At 43.3% G+C, this 20,287-nt stretch overlaps 2 protein-coding genes across 10 annotated transcripts in view; one reads left to right on the top strand and one right to left on the bottom strand.

The window, feature by feature from the left end:
- The window catches only part of KATNIP (katanin interacting protein), a 56,737-nt gene extending 36,945 nt beyond the window's left edge, over window positions 1-19,792 (bottom strand). For 2 of the 8 annotated variants that reach the window (XM_058422639.1, XM_058422640.1), the window contains exons 1-12: window positions 19,496-19,792; window positions 18,638-18,765; window positions 18,132-18,207; window positions 16,485-16,654; window positions 11,808-11,890; window positions 10,105-10,245; window positions 7,852-8,113; window positions 6,359-6,508; window positions 4,108-4,271; window positions 2,981-3,054; window positions 2,444-2,558; window positions 1,851-2,057 (exon numbers count right to left, since the gene is read on the bottom strand). In XM_058422639.1, coding sequence (XP_058278622.1) covers window positions 1,851-2,057; window positions 2,444-2,558; window positions 2,981-3,054; window positions 4,108-4,271; window positions 6,359-6,508; window positions 7,852-8,113; window positions 10,105-10,245; window positions 11,808-11,890; window positions 16,485-16,654; window positions 18,132-18,193 — 1,428 coding nt within the window. In that variant the 5' untranslated portion in view covers window positions 18,194-18,207; window positions 18,638-18,765; window positions 19,496-19,792. Of the gene's footprint in view, window positions 1-1,850; window positions 2,058-2,443; window positions 2,559-2,980; window positions 3,055-4,107; window positions 4,272-6,358; window positions 6,509-7,851; window positions 8,117-10,104; window positions 10,246-11,807; window positions 11,894-16,484; window positions 16,655-17,955; window positions 18,002-18,131; window positions 18,208-18,637; window positions 18,766-19,495 lie in introns of those variants that run through there. The other 6 variants (XM_040079509.2, XM_040079513.2, XM_040079511.2 and 3 more) reach the window with 5 other exon arrangements.
- Window positions 19,793-19,890: 98 nt separating this feature from the next.
- The window catches only part of GTF3C1 (general transcription factor IIIC subunit 1), a 38,337-nt gene continuing 37,940 nt past the window's right edge, over window positions 19,891-20,287 (top strand). For both annotated transcript variants that reach the window (XM_040079357.1, XM_040079358.1), the window contains exon 1: window positions 19,891-20,120. In XM_040079357.1, the coding sequence (XP_039935291.1) occupies window positions 19,891-20,120 (230 nt within the window). The remainder of the gene's footprint in view (window positions 20,121-20,287) is intronic.

Below are 20,287 nucleotides of genomic sequence, written 5' to 3'. Positions count from 1 at the left end.
CCCAGATTTTGGGTTTGGGTTGGAAGGGACTTGAAAAAACATCCAGTTCCAAGCCCCTGCAATGGGCAAGGACACCTTCCACTGTCCCAGGCTGCTCCAAGCCCTGTTGGCCTTGGACACTGCCAGGGATCCAGGGGCAGCCACAGCTTCTCTGGGCACCCTGCGCCAGGGCCTGCCCACCCTCCCAGTAAAGAATTCTTTCTTCATATCTAATCTAAAAAGTTGAGAGCATCTGATATTCTGCCAGACAATTTCTTCTTTTACACTGTATCACAAAATACAAGGAAGGAAGTAGTTTAAGTGATCTTCTTAAAAGTCTGCAAGGGTAATAAATAAACTAATAAAATAAAACCTCTCATCTTCAATAAGAGTGTTCTCAAAGACAAAAGTACACCTAAATGATCAAAGATGGAAGTGTGTTAACCATGGTAAAATGAGTTTTCCACACAATAAGTTTTTATTTCAAGTTTTTCTTCAGTTGAAAACGTTAGTTGCTTGGAGATTGATTAATTTATTGGGTTTTTAATGCACCCTAAAGCTTTCCTGTATGATCTGAAATGTACACAAGCTGGAAATGCTGCTCTGCCTTCTGAAGGAATCGGCAGTTCAGGCACCCCATAGCCACAGCCTAAGAGCATATTCCCTGCCCAGATTGCATCTTGGATGCAGCCTCAGAGAGCAGATTAGAGTCACAAATCAAGGGAATATATTAATCAGTGAAATATAAAAGCTCATTACTTAAGAATAATGGGAACTGTAAATGTATGAGTAATACTGAGAGTAACAGTTCATAATGGCTTAATGAATGTATTACTACATAATTTATAATATCTACAGAGGCTGAGAGTCACTACTACATCTACTACTACTACTACCACTACTACTGAGTGTCACCAGCCAGCCAGCACAGCCTGGAAAGAAGAATGGGTATTTATGAGATACAAACTACAATTTTCAGGAGACAGTAAGGAAGATGCTTCAGGTCTATTTTCTATTTTCTATCTATCTTCAGTATTATTTGTCTGGAAATGATAATCCATAAGGAGTTTCAACTAAATTTCAAAATACTCCGTATTTGTCCTCTTTCAAATCTTATCTACCTTGCAAGCAGAAAAGCACCATTAGCGTGAAATGAGCTGTAATTTATGTTTTTAATAGACTAAGTCCTTCAGTATCCTCATCCACCAAAATCAAACTAATTTTTTACTAGAATCTGTGGGCTCTGAAGGCCCACGAAAAATGGCACAGAGTGAATGTGCAGCACAAATGAAACTATGGCTGTATGAAGGGCTGTGGACATTTGCTAATTCTTTCACAGCAGTCACTGTCTCTTGCCCATTGTCATTGGTATGGGAGCACCTCATATCTCCTCATCTTACTATCTCACACAAGAGCCATTAAAGACTTTTACCTGACATATATTTTTCTTATTTTTCTTATTCTCTTGTTCAAAACTACCTACACTGTCTTATATTTCCATTATTCTTCCCTAGGTAAAAAGAGAACAAGGGAACAAGAGGAAAACAGGCCCATTTTCTTTATAAATTTACTTAGATTTGTATTATCCATCTGAAAAAAATTAGCAGTGAAGCTCCTGTACCTTGAGACTACAAGGATTACTTCAGTTCTAAAATAAAGTTGTAACTGAATACCAACATCTTGAACTGGAGAGCTGGATGTGTTAATAAGAAGCAATATTTGTAGGTTTTTTAAATTATCAGATGTTATGCAGTCAGGTTCAAAATGTTTCTGAACAAAAAACCTTTGATAGAGTAGAGAAAACCTAGAGACAGAGTATTATAGGAATATTATAATGAGACATTTTAGCATCCCGGACTAAGTCGTCTTACATTTAAGTTCTTATTGACCAGGCAGCACAAATCCCCTGCGTTGTCAGCATTTCGAATGTCCACGTCGTGAGGAGACACAAAGATCCTCTGGTTGTGTAAATCAAAGAATTCCACCTGGCTCAGGCCCACATTTGCTGGATTCCCCCAGTTGGAGAGAAGTTCCATGGTCACATAAATGGCATCATGTACTTCCATACTGGCTGTCATCTGGACCAAAATGAAATGTGGTAAAAATATCAGTGACCACCCAACAAAATGTGAAACAAAAGATTGTTCAGACTGCAAAACTGATGGGGCAGAAGCAGAAGATTGCAAAGTCAAGGCTATTTGGATGGCATCCAATCGATCATTTTTGGTTACACCAATTCTGCCACACATCAACACTCTTAAAAAGCCTGAAGAGAAGGCAGCTAACCCTCTGTTCTCTGTCTGATTCCTTTGTCATTCTGATGAACAGTGATGAATTCTCTTTTCTTGCCCTGCCATAGGTTTATTACTTGATGTAAGGCAGAACTGAGTGATACAGCTCATTCAATGCACTCTTATTTCAATAACACTGGGAAGCACTAGTTGTGGTGCACATATGCACGAACCTTCTCCCTCCACATGGAATTTACTCCAGCTTTGCCACCCGCCAGGGATCTGTCACTGTCACAGGCACAATGGCTCCCACGCTCTGCAAAGGCTTTCAGGAGTCTCTTCTTTTGTCTGAAAGAACATATTCTGGGTTATTTCCTCATAATTCCTGCATTTTTAAGAAATAATTGGTGGAAAGATGAAGAGATGATAGGATGAACCCCACAGGAAAATGCACCCACATACTGAATGACAACTTTTGCAGCATTCCACCTTAGATACACAGAGTTTGGTTAAAAAGCTGGGCTCCAGTTCCCAGCTGCTTCTGAGGCAGTGTGAGAAGAGAATGCAGAGGTGATCTGAAGACAATGAAGTGAGAGGCGGGCAGATCCTGCTCCACAGAAACTGGCCCAAGGCTGCCCTGCCTGCTTTGCTACTGGCAGGTATCTCAAGTATTTAACATTACCAGGCAAAGCAATTGGACTGGTGGCATTCTAAAAAATCTCTCTTCAAAAAAGAAAATTCTCCTAAAGCAAATATAAATAAATATATACCTTCCAAAAGGGCAGAATCTCTCCACAGCTCTGGTGATTGTAGTTCTTGTCTGGCGCTTTTCCAGAGGTTCAGTCTATGCAGAAAGAACAGATGAAACAGAAAATGTCTTCTAAGTAAGAAAAAGATGAACATGTTTCATTCAGATTGTTCTCACAAATCAGCATCAATCTGCATCTATGGAACAGGGAAGAGTTTGGGCCCAGCTCATCTGTAACTCTACACAAAGTTAAAGCACATTTAGTGGCATTGGTCTTGATGTACAATGAAAGAGCTGAGCTTGGAGCTTGATCTTCTGTGTGGAAGAAAACATAGAGGACTAGAAAATACACACACACACACATTTATATAAATATATCTATAAAATCTCATTGTATACAGTTGGTAGGACTCAGGGTTGGCCAAAGCTTTGTACTAGATTTTCTCCTCCAAAATCATCAAGTCTTTTAAAATCCCCAAACCCCTCAATTCTGTTTAGCATAAAATAATGATTTATCTTTTAAAAAAAGAGCTATCAGTAAGATACCTAAGAGAAAACAGAGTAAAAGCACTGCATTCTTATAATGCACGGTCTCTTTCTTTGACTTTACTCAACTTTTTTGTTGATTTTTGTTGACTTCCTCACTTATGAATTATTAATTGTTTTTAAACATGGTTTCTGGAGATAAGAGATGAACACACTTGGGGCAGAAAACCCTCCCAGCTTGTCCTCAGGGAGATCTAGCAGTGTACAGGACAGCTCTGCTCCAAAAGCAGGGAGCAGTGCTCACATTAATGAGTCCTGAAGGAAGGCAGGATTTATTGGGATGGAAATCACACATTGCCTTGTTTCAGAAGCTTGCAGGATAAAAATGGCTCAAGTGGGCCTGCAGCTGTGCATCTGACTGTATAGACACATCATATGGCTGCTCTATCAGTTGCTCAGTGATCCCTGTAATCAAGAGGGAGCTGTGGGATGCCGTCCTGAGGAAGCAGATTAAAGGAAACAACCCTCTGGAAGAATAACACAAATTAAATTACACTTAGGAGGCATCACCATTCATTCATACACAATCCTAATGTGCAAGAGATTGTAATTCATGGGGGGTTTGCTACTTGAACAAACGGCTCTCTTTTTTTTTTGCCATACCTTTTGGGCGTTTGTGGCAACTGCTTGCCTTTGCAGATCTCCCTGTAAGAATTCATTCTCAATCTTCACTGCTTGAACAACAGCTGAAACAGAGAGGTCAGGATCCTTCTCACACACGTTCTTCCTGGTCACTGAAAGGGACGTTTCTGGACGACTTAAGGGCTCTGGGACCAAAAAAAAAGGGAAGAAATACTCATTTGTTCGGCACATACAAGTATGGAACATTCCAACATCTGAAACTTCGCATTCAGTTACTGACACAGGCCTTTGCAAGCAGTCTACAACCATCCCAAGTGAAGCTGAATTCCCCCAATTTGGTTTTGTGTTAAGATTCCAAGTCACATCTTCTATAGACAACAGTTAAAACAGCATCGTAAGAAGAAGAAAACAAGACAAATTGGAAACATAATTTTAATGCTTTTAGATTGCTTTGTTCTGGTATTTAGTGGAAATGCCTTGTAATAGTCCATTGAAAGGAAGTATGTATCATTTAAGCACAGCAGGAATTTTTAATTGGGGTGTTCAGCTATTCTGGAGGAATCCCCAGAGACTTCTAGCAAAACAAGGGGAGTCAGGAGTTGCAATTTACAAGGCAAAATAAATGACCTTATCACTTAAGCAGTCATCACAATGCCCACACGAATCCCAATCTTCCCAAACTTGATGGAGAAACAGAAACATCACAGCCTAGAAACAGGTTTGAAAGAAAGGAAATCAAATTTAACAACAGATGATGTGAGTCTGGATTAAAAGAGAAGCACAGTGGTTATATCTGAGGGCTTTAAAAGTCAAGGGAAGAGAAGAGACTGAAGTTGTACAGACATTTAGAGTGAGGGGAAACACTGAAGTGCCAGAGTGCTCTCAATGCTGCAGGGAGGAGAGCACAGTGGAAGTAACATGAAGTCCACCTTGAAAAGACAAGCTCAAACTGAGCTGAGCTTTGTGTGCATTCACTCTTTGCACACACAGCCATGAAAACTTTCAACAAGCATCAGTCATTTCTGCAAAAACAGGGATAGAATAAAGACCTGCTTATGCTTCTGTACTGTATCATCCCCCTGAAATGAAATTAATTTAGGATTTATCACAGTAGTTGGACAGAAACAGCTCCAGCCAGCACTATCATAACCAGAGAAAATGCTGCACACATCTCTGGGAAGGCAAAGCAACATCTGCTCCAACAGATGGTGGGTGAGGGTCTCAGAAGCTACAAAGGGGATTTATTCTGGAGCCAAAAAGAATTAACTTCTTTTCCTCTGTTTGGTTTCCTGCTAATTAAGAAACTAATTATTTGGCTTTTCAAAACTACTGGCCTTAGTGCTTTCTTGGGACACATCTGGATTCTGCTTTTTTGAAAAGAGCAGCACAGAGTACGGCCGGTCTGAAAACTTCACCTCAGACCTTTCAAAACTCAAGCTGATCAGACTTGTTCAGTTAAGGACTGCACTGAAGTAAAACTGCAGTCACAACCTCAGCCCCCTACATTTGGGCTTTGCTGTGTTTTGTTGGGGTTTTTCCCCAACAAAGGGGAAGGTTTTTCCCCAACAAAGGTGTGTTAAAGACCACACCTTAGCAGCAGATTTTTAGAATAAGCAGCAGTGGCGTTAAATTACGTTCTCCAGTCCAAGAAAAATATTTTCCAGTATGGTTCCAGACGCTGGTATATCTACCCAGCACTGCAGACTGATCTCAGTATTCAAGGTGTAATTCAAGTACAGTCCCAAGCAGCCACAGGGCTCTTTTTTCATGCTGTGAAAAACTGTGCCTTTATTGTGGTAGAGAACTCTGCATTTTGTATCGCTACAAACGTGTTGTGTTAAACTCTTCCACCAAACATCAACTGCAGACTGGGGGAACACACATTTCCATTAATACCACAAGGAATAGACCTCCACGAGGAAAGTGGGAAACACAGAGCAAGGACTGAACAAGGACTGAAAGGGAGATGGAAAATCTTGTTCTGTGTAAGCAAAATGAGAAGGGAGATGGTAAAGATGTGGCAGGAGATTGAAGTATACAGGCTTTTATACTTTATCACAATTTCACTGAAGTCAGAACATTCGAGGTGTTAAAAATAACAATAAAAGCACAGAAAATCCCACTTAAAAAACAACAACAACAACAACAGGCAGGGGAGTGACAGCAAAAAAAAAACCCACATAATGACAGATGTTTTGATATTGCATCTGAGCCAGAGGGGGAAAACGCATGAAAACTCTCCTTATTGACATAATGTATTCTTATTTCTTACTAAAACAAAGTGTTTTATGTCTGTCCTGGTGGAAGAACTCAGCAGAGAGCGGCCGAGTGCCTTTATTTTTCAGCATGACTGGTTTGACAGGAATGTACACTTCAGCACTGTCCTTTCTTTTGGCTGAGAGAACTCGCACTGGCTTCACTTCTGCAAGATAAAAAGGGAAAAGAAACAATAAACTTTAAAGTTACGTGGAAGCAGCCAGCCCAGGAAAAATTATTGGTTTTTAAATGCTAAAGTTTTGCCACTTTAATTACATTGGCATAGTTAAAAGTGATAATTTCCCTCCCTTTCACTGACACCGTTCTATTGATGTAGAAGCACATATGGATGGCTGGCACTAACTCAGTGAAACAAAATAAAAATAGTATTATAATGTACCAAGACATCTCATCTCTGCCAGATATTTACCTGCATTACTGTCAAGAAAAGCAAAAATAAAAAAGAAATCCTGAGTCATTTGTTAACACAGTTATACCAAAATAAATTCTTAAAATAGGCAAATGTTGTCTTGTTTAGAAGTTTCAAAAGGGGAGAGGGCTGCCTAGAACAGCTTATATAAGTACTTCTTCACTTTCTGATTTGGGAATTATAAATGCCTCTATTGTTTCCATCACAGCTCTGAAATTTCTCTCTGGACAAAAAGTCCTGCACACTCCCAGAGATTTTGTTCTCCCTGAGCTTCCATCCCTTGGTCCTGTCTCCTCTTCTGCTCCTCTTCCCAGTCACACTCCACTCACATCTATGATAATGAAAGGAACACTCCTCTACTTAATTTATTCCAAGATTGTTCCTCTGAATCTATGCAATTAACTACAGATTAGGGAAAGAAAAAAAATAAAATAAAAAAAAGGAAAAGGTAAAGTAAACAAAACCAAAAAGCCCAAACCAATTACTGTACCAGAAATAAGCAGGGAGGGAATTTTGAGAAATACTGAAGGTAGGTCTAGGTCTGGTTTCTGCCTGAACTCTCCACCCTTTGTTAAATCATCTGTGAGACCTAATGACTGGGTGTGGGTTTGGACAGTGAGGTGTCCAAAGGAGACAGAAAGAGATAAAAAGAAGTGGCTTATGTCAATCACCAGGGATGAACACACTGGGACAAGTATCCAGCACCCAGGATGTGAAATAAAGTTGAGACTGGGGAGATTTGGCTGCCTGAATTACTGCAAAAACAGTTCAAAAATATATCTAAAAACACAGTAATTTCTTGAGAAGTCTCACAGTCTGAGATAATCTTAGTTCAAGTGTCTAGAGCTGGTGATGCAGGTGCAGTAACCAGGTCCAGTATCTTTGGATTTGCCAAAAAATTCTTAATGAGGTACAAGAGGATACAAGTGTCCCAAATCAGGAGATCAAAATAACAGGTTTGCTGGAGAGCATGAGAACTTAGGAGGGTACGGAGAAACTCCTAATGATCAACCTTAAAAGTAATTCCCTCAAAGAATGACTATTGTAGCACTGTAGTAGTGTGGAAGACACAGACTTACTGCTTTGATCTTGGTGGAACTCCAGCACAGTTGGGGCACCAGAATCAAGGCCAGAGCATCTCCCAGCGTCCTGAGGTTCAGAACCTTCCTTCTGCAGTGCCCCACTGCTGTCCAGCTGAAGGCCTTCAAAGCCTGTAATTGCTTCCTCAGTGGGAGATGGTTCTGAAAACACATCCTCTTCAACAGAGTCATAATCATCACTAAGGGAGTCTTCTTCCATCCTCTCCTCTTCCACACTGCGCCGCAAGCTGCTTCTCAATTCCTGCTACAATATAAACACATCTGTCAGAAAAGCTCAGACTTGTATTTTAAAATAAACCGGAGTGGCTGCCTCTTCCTCCCCAGGAGAAAGGAAAATCTGATGAACTCAGAGCTGTGAGGCAGCTAAAAATATTCCCATTCCTATGTCATGTCTTGCCTCCTTTGGTGAGGGCTTGTAAAGAAAAATCATCCTACAACTCCTGTGCTCCTTCTCATCAGTATCCAGCCAGAACATTCTGTAGGCCAAGGATTTTTTATGAGCAAAACCAAATTTTAAGAATAAATTACAAAAAGCAAGTAAGGGGGAGAGCAAAGGCATATATTTGTGCAGTCTCACAGTTGTGCCTTGCTATTTGAAGAGTAGCTGCAATCAAGAGTTTCCAAATGCCTTCACAAGACCGTCAAGCTCATGTAGCAGCAACCCCTTTTTAAACACAATAGATGATAATAGTCCTGCCTTGTACCCATCTGTACTCCAAAAACCAGCAGAAAAAGAGTTGGGGGTCATATGGGCTAAGCTCCCAGTTTGCACGGAGTTTTTTGAAGTGGACACGCTGTAACATGATTTTATGCAAAAAATAATCTATTTTGAAATTTACTGTGGAAAAAAACTGCCCAGCCTCTCTCATCACACAGCACAAAGAGCACAGATGATGCTGGAGAGCTGTGTGCTTTCATGAATGCAAAAGGAAAAGACCTTGCATCTCTTAAATGCTTTTCCCCCCCACTGCTTTGTTGGTATTAGAGTTTTGAGATAAATATAGGTAAGCAAACTGTATAAAATGAAAACCTGAAGCTACCTTAGGTACAAATGAACTGTGACAGTCTATATTCAGTTTGCAATGAAAGCTTCAAGCTGCTACAGATTACACTTGTTAGGAAATCCATGTTGACAGAAATATATTACAAAGAGCAGACAAAGTCAGGTTCAAAAGAGGGTTTATAAGCAACCTGAGCCTTGATATCGAGCATGTCTTTATGACAGTCAAAACTAATATTTCCAGCTTTGACAGGAAATTGTACAAGCTTACTTTTCCTTTGAAACCTCTGTATCTGCATTGTAACAAGACATTCAAAAAAACACACTACAGCCCCAGCAAAATCAAAATTATTTCCATCTTGACTAAAAAGAAAAGTGGGAGGCTGTTTTGAAATTATTAACTTCCTATTAAAAGCATAAAATATATAAATATCCATCAGTGTAAACAAGTTACCAATTCGTAGAGCAAAAAATAATCATCAATGCAAGAGCAATATAGGAACGAGAGAAAGATGCAAGCTAGGAAAATATGCTTGGGAATTTTGTCTGATATCAGTGGTAAGATCTGTAAACAATTTCATTTATAGATGCGACTCCACTCCCCAGAAAAGCTTTATTTATGTCATTAATTGGTTAGGCAGAAAAACATTCATAAATTTTTGTTCATCAATTCATTTTCTTTCACATTTGTGAAGTGTGCTAGAACAAACTGCAATTAGTGATCAAATGGAAGGCTGCACAGTCAATACAACAACAATCCTTGATGCAAAGCAACAGCTTTGATTATAACATTTTCAAATAGTCTGATTTTTGTTAGGTAAAACAATGGCATGCAAGAATTTTAGCATCATTAGTTAAAGACTACCCGGAAGGCACCAAAAGCTGTTGTTTCAGCTTTCTCAAGCCTGACATCCAGGAGTGATGTTCACTTGCACAACCATTACGTGAACTGAAAGAGGCTCCTTGCAGGAAATACATCCATTCAACCCAACACAGACAACATTTCACCTCCTAAAAATAAGGTTTAACGTCTTGTAGTGTTGCTGATAGAGACTTGATTTTTCAGGAAGCTTTACTTTTCATTTTTTGCCTTCTTTTTGTGACATCTCATCAAAGCAAAATTCTCTAATGAAGACACACCACTATAGACTGGTTTGGGTGCTCCAGCTGAGGCTGATACCTGGGCACAGTCCCATTTCAAATGAACAACAGAAGGCAACTGCCAACTGTACCTGGGAGAGGGGACCATCATCATCATCATCACTGCTGCTCGCCACACTCAAGCTCTCATAAGTTTCAAAATCATCAGAGTACTCCAGAGATGGTTTAATGTAGAGTTTATCCCCTCGTTCTGTTTTAATCGCCACAGTTTTCTGCCAAGAGAAGTGCTCAAAGAAATTAGATTTCTTCTGTGTATCAGCAGCACAAAAAGAGCAACCATCACACTTTATGTAACAAAAGCATGATCAAGCACTGCTCTTCCCCTCTGCTCCACAGAAGGTTTCTGTCCTCCCTGAGCTCGCCATCGAGCCCCCCAGTTATGGTTTAACAGCCCTGGTCAAACCCCCCACCTGCTGTGCCCAGAGTGGGCAGTGATATTAAACCTTGCTCTCTGTTGCTCCTAAACTCCTCTAGCATTTTCTAAGTGCCAGGAGCAGAGATGTCCCAGAGGGAATATCCTAAGACAACTTGGGTGATTTCTTTCAGTGAGCCTATCTTTTCTCCTCACAGCATCCCTTAGCACAGCCCAAGTTTGACATGCTTGGCCAGGAATTGCTGGTTCCTCTAAGTTATCCAAAAAATCCCCATGGAAAATCACTGGGAAAGGAAACTATTATCAGGCATAACCTCCTTCTCTGTCTGTGGTTGCATTTTTCCTTAGCTAAATAATTCCAGTTGTTCATAAGGATACAATAACTTCTATCCTCCCATCCAGCTGGATAAAAGGCTTAAGGAATCATCCTAAGCTAGTCCCAAGTAAGCAAGCAGGTTTTAGTACAGAGCCACATATCTGGCAAATTCAGCAAAGAAGTCCTGACAGGCCATAATGGAAGCTGAGAAAATGAATTCAACGAAGCATTAAGGGTGGTAAATAAAGTAATGCAGCCTTAAAGCTTGAATGTGCATTTTTGTGAAAGTATTTTGTGAAAGAAAAGAAAACCTGCATAGCACAAACATTTGATCCACAGAGCCAAAGACCTCTGATCCCATCACTCAAGCACAGACTGGTCACCCACCCAGGCCAATGGCTAATCAAGCAGTGTAATTACTTGGGTGACATGTTTCCATTGTTCTGAATTCACATTTCTTCTTTTAATCAAGTCCTTGACAGGTTAATTCAGATCCTTCTTTACGCTAAAAGAAAATAGGTTTGTCTTCTGAGATTTCTCTGGAGAACCCACAACTATGAGCTGGTGGCTCCAAATTTCTTATAGATAGGATATTTTTATTTGTATGCATTTACCTCTTTTATGATGTACAATAATTTATCACAAATTATGACTCAAATTATGCAAAGTACACTTCTTTGTCCCTCAATCCTGTTGCAGGGTGGAGAACAGCAGGAACAGGCAGGGGCATCTCTCCAAAACAAGTTTCTCCATCCTTTGCACTAGATAAATTCCCTGGGGTGCCATCAGAGCTATCCAGCAGCAGCTATTCTGCTGGAGGACACATTGAGCCACTCATGTCCAGGCTACAAACATTTCTGTGATGAATGTCACTGAACCCAAACCCTTTCAATGAGATTTGCCTCTTTAGGTTTCCAGGCAGACACAAATCTGGGCAGGGTAGCATTTCACGTTGTCAGTATCCAGACCAAGCCCCTCAGAGAGCCCCAGCTGCCCACCCTGTACCACTGGCAACCAATTTCCCCGAAAGTTATTTGCAACCTAAGAAGTAGTTCAAAGCCCCATTTCTTCCACCTGCCCCATACCTGAAGCCAATTCCTGCGCTGTACCTTGCTCAGGGCAGTCGGAGTGCTGTGTTCTGGCAGCCCACTCTCTCCCAGCTGGGCTGCTTCTTCAACAGGGACACACAAGGGTTAGAAGACACAAGAGAGAAAGCAGAAATGTGATATTAGACAATAAACAGACACCTTCGTTCGTGGGTTCATGGGTTGTTTTTGTTTTCTCCCCAGCTGAGGACAGAAGAGTAAATCTGACATGCGAATGGAATCAGGAGCTGCAAAGATATCCCACATCAGATCCTGGCCAGCTCTAGCAGCAGGAGTTTTGAACGTCTTCAGGGACAGTTATCATCAACTGTTTATAAGAGAATAAATTCTTTTAAGATACAATGGCTTAACAGCAGGGGAAGCCTGACCTTTTTTGATACGAAAATATAGAAATACATTCTAGAGCAGGGGTACACATCATTCTGACCCCCATCTGGGTAGAAAGTAACCTGTCTGAGAAAGCCAACTGAGCCCAGAATGCAACAACCAAAGGCAGACTGACAGACAGGGTTCTGGTGAACAGATGATATGCTGGGTATACGAAGGAATTGTGTGTATTCACTCTCAAAATCAAGGAAACATAAGGTATTGGCAGATTAAACAGAATGTACTGGGTATTTAACATACTGTGCAGAGAAGGATTCTTCATGTATAAGCCAAAAATTAAGGACAATCAACCATTATTTTTCATTTCTAAGGCAAGGAAGAGTTGGTTCAGGAACTTCTTCAAAAACTCTCAGTATGGTCAAGAGCTAAGGGTCTCTGTGCTGGAAATGGCCCCAGCTTAGAGTGGAACAGTGGATTTTTGAGAAGATGCTTTGATCGAGAGACAGAGACAAAAACTTGCAGGTCACATCAGCATCCTCAACAGAACAAAGGCACCACAAACACTCTCAGTAGCATCCTAAATAAAGGCATCACATTTCCTATGGCCAAGACAGATTTACAGCTTCCATTTCTTCTCAGTGAAGAAAAACAGCTGATGCAAAACCCTTTTTCTTTAAACCATAATTTAATGGTCACCCTAAGGCTGCAGGAACTGGCACTACCAATAAAAGAAGCTTTTGTCCTACAAAGGTCATAGAATTACAGAAAGATTTCATTTGGAAGGAACCTCTGGGGATCACCAAGTCCAGCTTTGCACTCAAAGCAGGCTTACTTCAGAATTAAACCAGGTTGCTCATTACAGCCCTCAATACCATATTTTCTTTGAGTGGGGGTTGGACAACCCTACATGCACCTGTGCAGTGACCTGTTCAGAGAATTGATATGGCAAGTTTCGATTGTGGGAAAACACAAAGGATTCCTTTTAGTTCTAGGCCCTTGGGCAATCTGGCTCACCAGGAGACTGCACAAAAGCTGGTCCAAGCAGACAGGAGGGAACAGGCCCAGGGCAGGACCATCCTGGGGGAACAGTGTTTGCTTATGTCCATTTGGAGTGATCACAGCATTACAGGGTGTTGTTCTATTGCTCCAGCACAAGGTATCTCTCTGTGTCAGAGGCCCAAAACACGACAACACAGAGGGGAAAAGCAATGGACTGCTCCAAGGAAGAGAAACAGCCCTTCCAACGAGAGCTTCTGCTACTCCAATAGGCTATTCCCAAGAAATCTTTTAAGTCAGCATTGATGCTGATTGCTCTGCTGCATTGGCTCTGATTGCTCTGCTGCACTGGCTCTGCTGGCACTGAGGGTGAACTGTCTTGAGCTTACACTGTGGATGCCTGGATTCAGTCACTGCTTTGGGAGAGAACTGCAAGCACCTTTCCCTTGCACTCTCTGAGAATCCACCTCTTAAAGCAACTGCCCAGAAACCTCTCAAGAGTGCTGCAAAAGTCAGTAGGAAACGGGAAGATGGCAGGACTCATGCTGCCACTGCTGAGTACTCCATCCTCAGAACTGCTCGTGTCTGAAGAGACTCTTTACAAGTCATGGCATGACAGGACAAGAGGGAATGGCTTCACACTGACAGAGAGCAGGGTTAGATTGGATATTAGAAAAACATTGCTCCCTGTGAGGGTGCTGAGGCCCTGGCACAGGGTGCCCAGAGCAGCTGTGACTGCCCCATGCCTGGCAGTGTTCCAGGCCAGGTTGGACATGGTTTGGAGCAACCTGAGATAGTGGAAGGTGTCCTGCCCATGGCAAGGGGTGGAACAAGATGAGCTTTAAGGTCCCTCCCAGTTCTGTGATTCCATGACTCTATTTAGTGATGGATTCACATGACCAGGTCTCTCTAAGCAAGGAAAAACAGTAATTGAAATCCCAGACAGAGGCCGATGCAGCTGAGCGAGTCATCCGTGCAACAAACATTACTTTGGAACAAAAATATCCTTCCCATGGGATGGATGGGACATGAAGACCAACCAGTACCTGTTTGGGCACACAGAACAGCTCCACCTGTGTCCTTCCCTCCGAGACTTGAGCTGTCAGTGCCTGCTTGACTAGGCAAGGACTGAGAAGCACATCCTCAAAATATTAGTCCTAATCCAAGGAGACCCCACACTACCCTCAAGCCACATATTTGTGACCACACAGACATTCACTGGAACATCAAACAGACTTGTGAAACCACGTGTGGGTTAGAGACCCAAAGAAATGCCAGCACAGCTAGAGCCCAGCCTCACTACCCTCCAACCCATCATTTACTTTAATTCATTACCAGTCCTAAGCATAAAAACTTTATCAATCACTATTATCAGTAATTACTCCTAGGGAACACAAAGAAAACAGTCCTGACAAATAGATTTATGATGACACTTTCAGGAACCAGAAAGAAGGATTTATGCCCACTCTGGATTATTAAGTACCACCCATTCCTAATTTTTCAGTGAAGACTAATCCTATAGATGGATGCTTTAGAAGTAATAAATGATGCAATAACTCTCATGGGAGATGGATAGGAAAGAAAATTCAGTGCTGTATCTCAGCTAGGAAATCATTCCTGTAAGTAAAATCCTATTCAATCATTGAGAAGAAATGCCTAGAAATAAGAGACCACAAAATTGCTAAGGTAGAACCGCCAGGCAAGAAGCTCATACAGACCAGCAGTGACTCCCATTCTGGACTCCAGTGGCAAAACCAAATGGAAGAGGAAAAACGACAGGATGATGGTTCAGCTGGTATCTTTCACTGCTGCTTCATGTGTTTAAAACAACACCACTGGAGCAAAACACTTCTGCAGTTATCTTCTGCAGAGCTGGTGCTACAGTCTCGATTTGATGGAGTTGAGGAAAGGAATAGAGACTGCAGCTGGAGTCTTCAGAGATCCCTAAGACACGTATTCTACCTTGACTGAAGCAAATGCCTTTAAGGGACCATAGAAACAAAGAATTTCATTTAACCTGAAACACAGCAGAACTTTAAGAGGAAATTTCTTTTGACAGAGTTCCACTAGAGCTGCTGCCACAATATCCCCTCACAATTTTTGGAGCAAAAAGTCCAAGACGTTGATTTACACTCCCTTTAGCTACCTGAAGATGTATCAGCCCTGTGTGACAGAGCACCCAATTTCCACCATTTCCCAGTATCCAAGAGCATGACTGTTTTTACATCATTACACACCAGGTTTCACTCCCACAGAGAACAGTGGAGCCAGGTGACAAGCTGATTCATCACCATCACACACAACCTGCAGGAAATTATATAAGCTGAACACACCTAAGCCTGCAAACAAGTAGTATGTGCCCCAGTGTAGCAGGAAAACAAATTAAGGAGATGAAGTTGGAGCCATGGTTGGAACAGTTATTGAAGGAATAGTTAGTTTCCAGTATTGCTGAGATTAATAAACTTTCAATCAACAAATTATCATACTAGGTAACTTTTTTAACTCTTTGTCTCCATTTTTACGTGAAAATGAAACTCGAGCAGGCTATCACTCATTAAAAAAACACTCTGAGATAGGTTGTAACAAGTGTGAGCACAACTGACTAAGGCTGGTAAACTGCATTACACAGGGATTTAGTAAAATCAACTTTCTTTTCATTATGCTAAATAGATTAGAAGGCCAGTAAGCTCATACTTTATACTTTCATGCATGCAAAATTATTCCTGTCACTGCACTGCTCTTGATGACAGACAGGCTTAAATTAGAAACAAAATACCCATTTTTCCACAAAGCCAGCTAATCACTGGGAAAAAAATGGTCGATTTTCTTCACTTCAAATATTTAAATAAAGATTAGCTGTCCTTTTAAGACAACTATTATAGCTTAAACATAATTTATGAGCTTAATGAAGCTATTACTGAACATAATTTGATTACAGTCTATGTCATCAAATGTCATTTGTCCTCAGGACACCGGACTTGGATAACACTGAAGTCCATCAGATCTTAAATCCTCTTAATGGTGTTATGTGTCAAAGGTATACCATTATTTTCCCCTGACAATTTATATACATTTCTAATCTTCTACTTTTAGTTAGAGCTGTTTAACAAACGAAGAGGCAGGGAAATTAAACGTTGGAATTAAAGAGGGATCGAGTGAAAAATCGACAGGGTGTTGCAGAGACTATTCCTTACACACAACCAGCTTGAGCACTCCGATTTCCGTGGGATTTCACCCCACCAGGCTCCAGTGGTGCTGTCCCCGGATCACAGTGACCCCTGTGACTGAGCCCCAGCCCTGGTGCAGGCTCTGCCAGGCTCCCATGGCACTCACCCTTTGTCCTGGTGGCTTTGGGCCTGTTCCTCAGGCAGCTGTGTGGGGTGATTTTCCTGTGGTACTTTCTCAGCTCGGAGTTAGCTCCATTCACGTACAGAGAAAATCCTTTCTCCAACTGCTCCAGCCTGATTTGCATGGGATCTTTTCTTTTTAACCGCTCCTGCAGCCTGAAGGAGAAAGGCCAATAATTCATCCTTGCACAGTGCAGACACAGATGGTCAGATCAGCAATAAATACAACAACACACCATGTCACAAAGCTGAAAAATATGTTCCCAGTTCAAGGAACCCTTTCAGAATACATCTTCCAGTTCTGTAACATGCGCATGAGCACCCACACACTGTGACAGATGAAGTTTGACCAAGCTTTTCCTTTCTGAAGTTTTTTTTCCCATGATATTTCTTATTTCACATTATTTTTTCCATTTGGTATTTTGCATATTTAACCTTTCTTCTTAAAAATTTTAAAGAATTTCACTTAAAATTTCAAAAAGCTTAAAAATCGTTGGCCTCTTTCCAAGAATAAAAAAAGATGATTTGTGTTTTGAAACTGGACATGGAAAGCCCCCATCCAATACTGCAGTCAGAGATACTAGAAAATTAAATGCTAGTTAAAATAATAACAAAATAATAACATAATAATAACAAAATAATGCCCTTCAATGGGCTCAGTTTCAGTGAAGCAGCTGCTCTCCCTCTTCCAACTCCCATTTTCTCTCCTTTCACTGTGGGTTATACCCAGTCCATGCTAATTCCTTTGGAGAAGTGACACACAGGCCAGGAGGTTGGCATCATGTGGGTGACAATTTGTGCATTCCCCTAAACTGCCTGGTGCATCTGACTCCAGGATCCACAGGCCAAAGTCCCCCACATGCCTGTGTTGTGACACAAGCCACCTTTTCCCAAAAGCATCTCCCCAGCAGTCAGAATTAGAGCTCTGATACCAAGGATGCAAGTTGGTTTAACCATTAAATCAACTGGTTTTTATCTTTTCTAAAACTGCATTAGGATACTATATGGAAAAGAAACCTGCGGTCAGAAAAATTGGCTGTTTTTTTAACAAAATTGTGGCTTCAAGGTCTTTTTACCCAACCAGTTTATTACAGAATTTGATTAGAAATCTTATGGCTTGTGTTAAAGGAAGGAATCCAGCAACAAAGTTCTGTAGACTCCTTTAAATTAAGCTACGAAGTTCATCTGTCCAGGGTATAGTGACAGGAACACATGAGCAAAGAGGAAAAGAAATGTTTGAAACTTGTCTGAAAAACACTGGAGTTTGCAAAGGCAACCTGGCTGTCCTGATTTCCCACTTCTCTTATTTCACAACATAACAACTGTGCCTCATAACTACATCCTCACACAGCATGACCTGCCAGTTACTTCTGAATCTACAACCTCATGCTCTATAAACAAAAACATTCCCTGTCAGCTGTGGAAAAAGCAACTGTTTTATTAATAAATGCACTTACATTTTAAATGCTGAAGAAACATTGTGGTCTCCTCTCAAAATAAGAACTTTCAGCAAACAAAGGGAAGAAGAGAGAAACACCTGAATGTTTTAAGGCACAGCAAGTCGGACTTTGCATCACAGCTGCTGAATTTGATACAATACAACAAATATTTCATATCCCAATGTGATACTTACCGGTTTCTCTGCTGAAGGGATATTAAATATTCGTCATGTTTTTCATCAAAGTCAGTCACCATGTCTTAACATAAACCTGAAATGAGAATATAATGGTCACACTGAATGATTTATTATGGAGTACCACTGGTTTTGCACCCTCAAGAGATGAGAAGGCTATAAACTGAAAAACGTTCCTCCTTCAACCATGCATAAAGCTGCCAGGGCTGTAAATAAAGCTCCCGAAGAACAGAGGAAATAGTAGTTGTTTTACTTATTTTTCAGAACCCTTCACAATCTACTGAAGAACCAAAAAACTCTAGAAGTAGAAGCCATATGCTATAACAAGTTTATAATGCCAGACCTTGGCAAGTAAGACAACCCTGGGGCACAGCAGAAGAGCTGTGCCCAAAGCCCAACTGGGGAAGGAATTCTCTGAGCTGCTACTACTCATTAGGTCAGTTCATCCTGCAGTTTATTCACTGCTCAGGCTGTATATATTTGAAGTGTTTAATTAAAGATTTTACCTGGCTTGCCATTCAGGAAATCTGAATTTTTCCAGCAATCTTCACCACACCGATGCCACAACTTGTGCCGGGCTGTGCTCTTACCCACTCAGAAGTTTAAATGTGCCACCAGCACGTTTCCTTGAGCTCTGTACCAAAGACAGAACAGCTGTTTGGTCTCGTACCGGCCGCAAGGCAGCTCAGCCAGAGCCCGGCCCCGGCCCGAGGCAAGGCTGGGGCACGGCCCCGCCTCGGCTCTGCGGTCTGCGGAGCGGGGAGCGCCGAGGAGCCCCGGGCACAGCCCGGAGGGACACGGACCAGGACAGAGCCCCGAACACAGCCCAGAGGGACAGGGACAGAGCCGGACACAGCCCGGAGGGACAGGGACCAGGGACAGAGCCCCGAACACAGCCCAGAGGGACAGGGACAGAGCCGGACACAGCCCGGAGGGACACGGACCAGGGACAGAGCCCCGAACACAGCCCAGAGGGACAGGGACAGAGGGAGAGGGACCAGGGACAGAGCCCCGGACACAGCCCAGAGGGACAGGGACAGAGGGAGAGGGACCAGGGACAGAGCCCCGGGCACAGCCCAGAGGGACAGGGACCAGGGACAGAGCCCCGAACACAGCCCAGAGGGACAGGGACAGAGGAATAGGGACCGAGCCCCGGGCACAGCCCGGAGGGACAGGGAAAGAGGGAGAAGGACCAGGGACAGAGCCTCGGACACAGCCCAGAGGTACACGGACCAGGGACACGGACACGGACCCAGCTGGACACGGACCCGAGATACAGCCACCAGACAGAGCCCCAGGACGGACGGACACAGACACGGACCCGGGACAGAGCCACCAGACAGGGGACTTGGGCAAACACTGACCTCGGACAGAGCCGCAGGACGGTCACAGCGCCGAGACAGAGACTTCAGATGGACATTGACACCGGAGAGAGACCCTGGACACAGCCCCCAGAGGACAATGACCCCGGACACAGCCCCCAGATGGACACGGACCTGAGACGGACACTGACCCCCGGGCAGAGATCCCGGACCGATACGGACCGGGGAAAGAGACCCCGGACGGAGGCAGATCCCGGGACAGAGTCCCCGGACACGGCCCCCGGACACGGCCCCCGGACAGACGCGGCCCCGGACGGCCACAACCCCGGCAGCACGGGCCGGGCCGGGCCGGGCCTGTTGCTCGGTCTCCCTGGCGACGGTCGCGCCGCCGCCGCCGTCAGTTCCTGCGCGCCGCGGGCCCGGAAGCGGCGGCGGGGATGGAGGCCATGGAGCCGCTGTGGGCGCTGCTGGACGAAGTGGCCCTGGAGGGGCTGGACGGCATCACCGCGGCCGCGCTCTGGCACCGCCTGGCCGCCCGCTCGCCGCCCTTCCCGCTGCCGCTGGAGCCCGACACGCAGCAGCTGCTCTGGGCCGCGCTCAGCGCCCAGCCCGACGTGCGCTTCTACCTCCTGCCCCGGCCGCGCCCGCCGCTCCGCCTGCACGACCGGTGAGGGCAGCGACCGGGGCGGCCCCGGCCCCGTCTCGCCGGAGAATCTGGGTCTGGTTGCTGGGCCAGACATGGGCTTGGTCGCCGGGCTAAACCCGGCCTGGTTGAGGTGCTAAACCCGCACTCATTGCCGGCTAAACCCGGCCTGGTTGAGGTGCTAAACCCGC

Source organism: Hirundo rustica, chromosome 15, assembly GCF_015227805.2.
Source record: "Hirundo rustica isolate bHirRus1 chromosome 15, bHirRus1.pri.v3, whole genome shotgun sequence".
Taxonomy (NCBI): Eukaryota; Metazoa; Chordata; class Aves; order Passeriformes; family Hirundinidae; genus Hirundo; species Hirundo rustica.
Note: the sequence above shows the minus strand (reverse complement) of the source record. Positions and strands in the feature narration are given on the sequence as shown.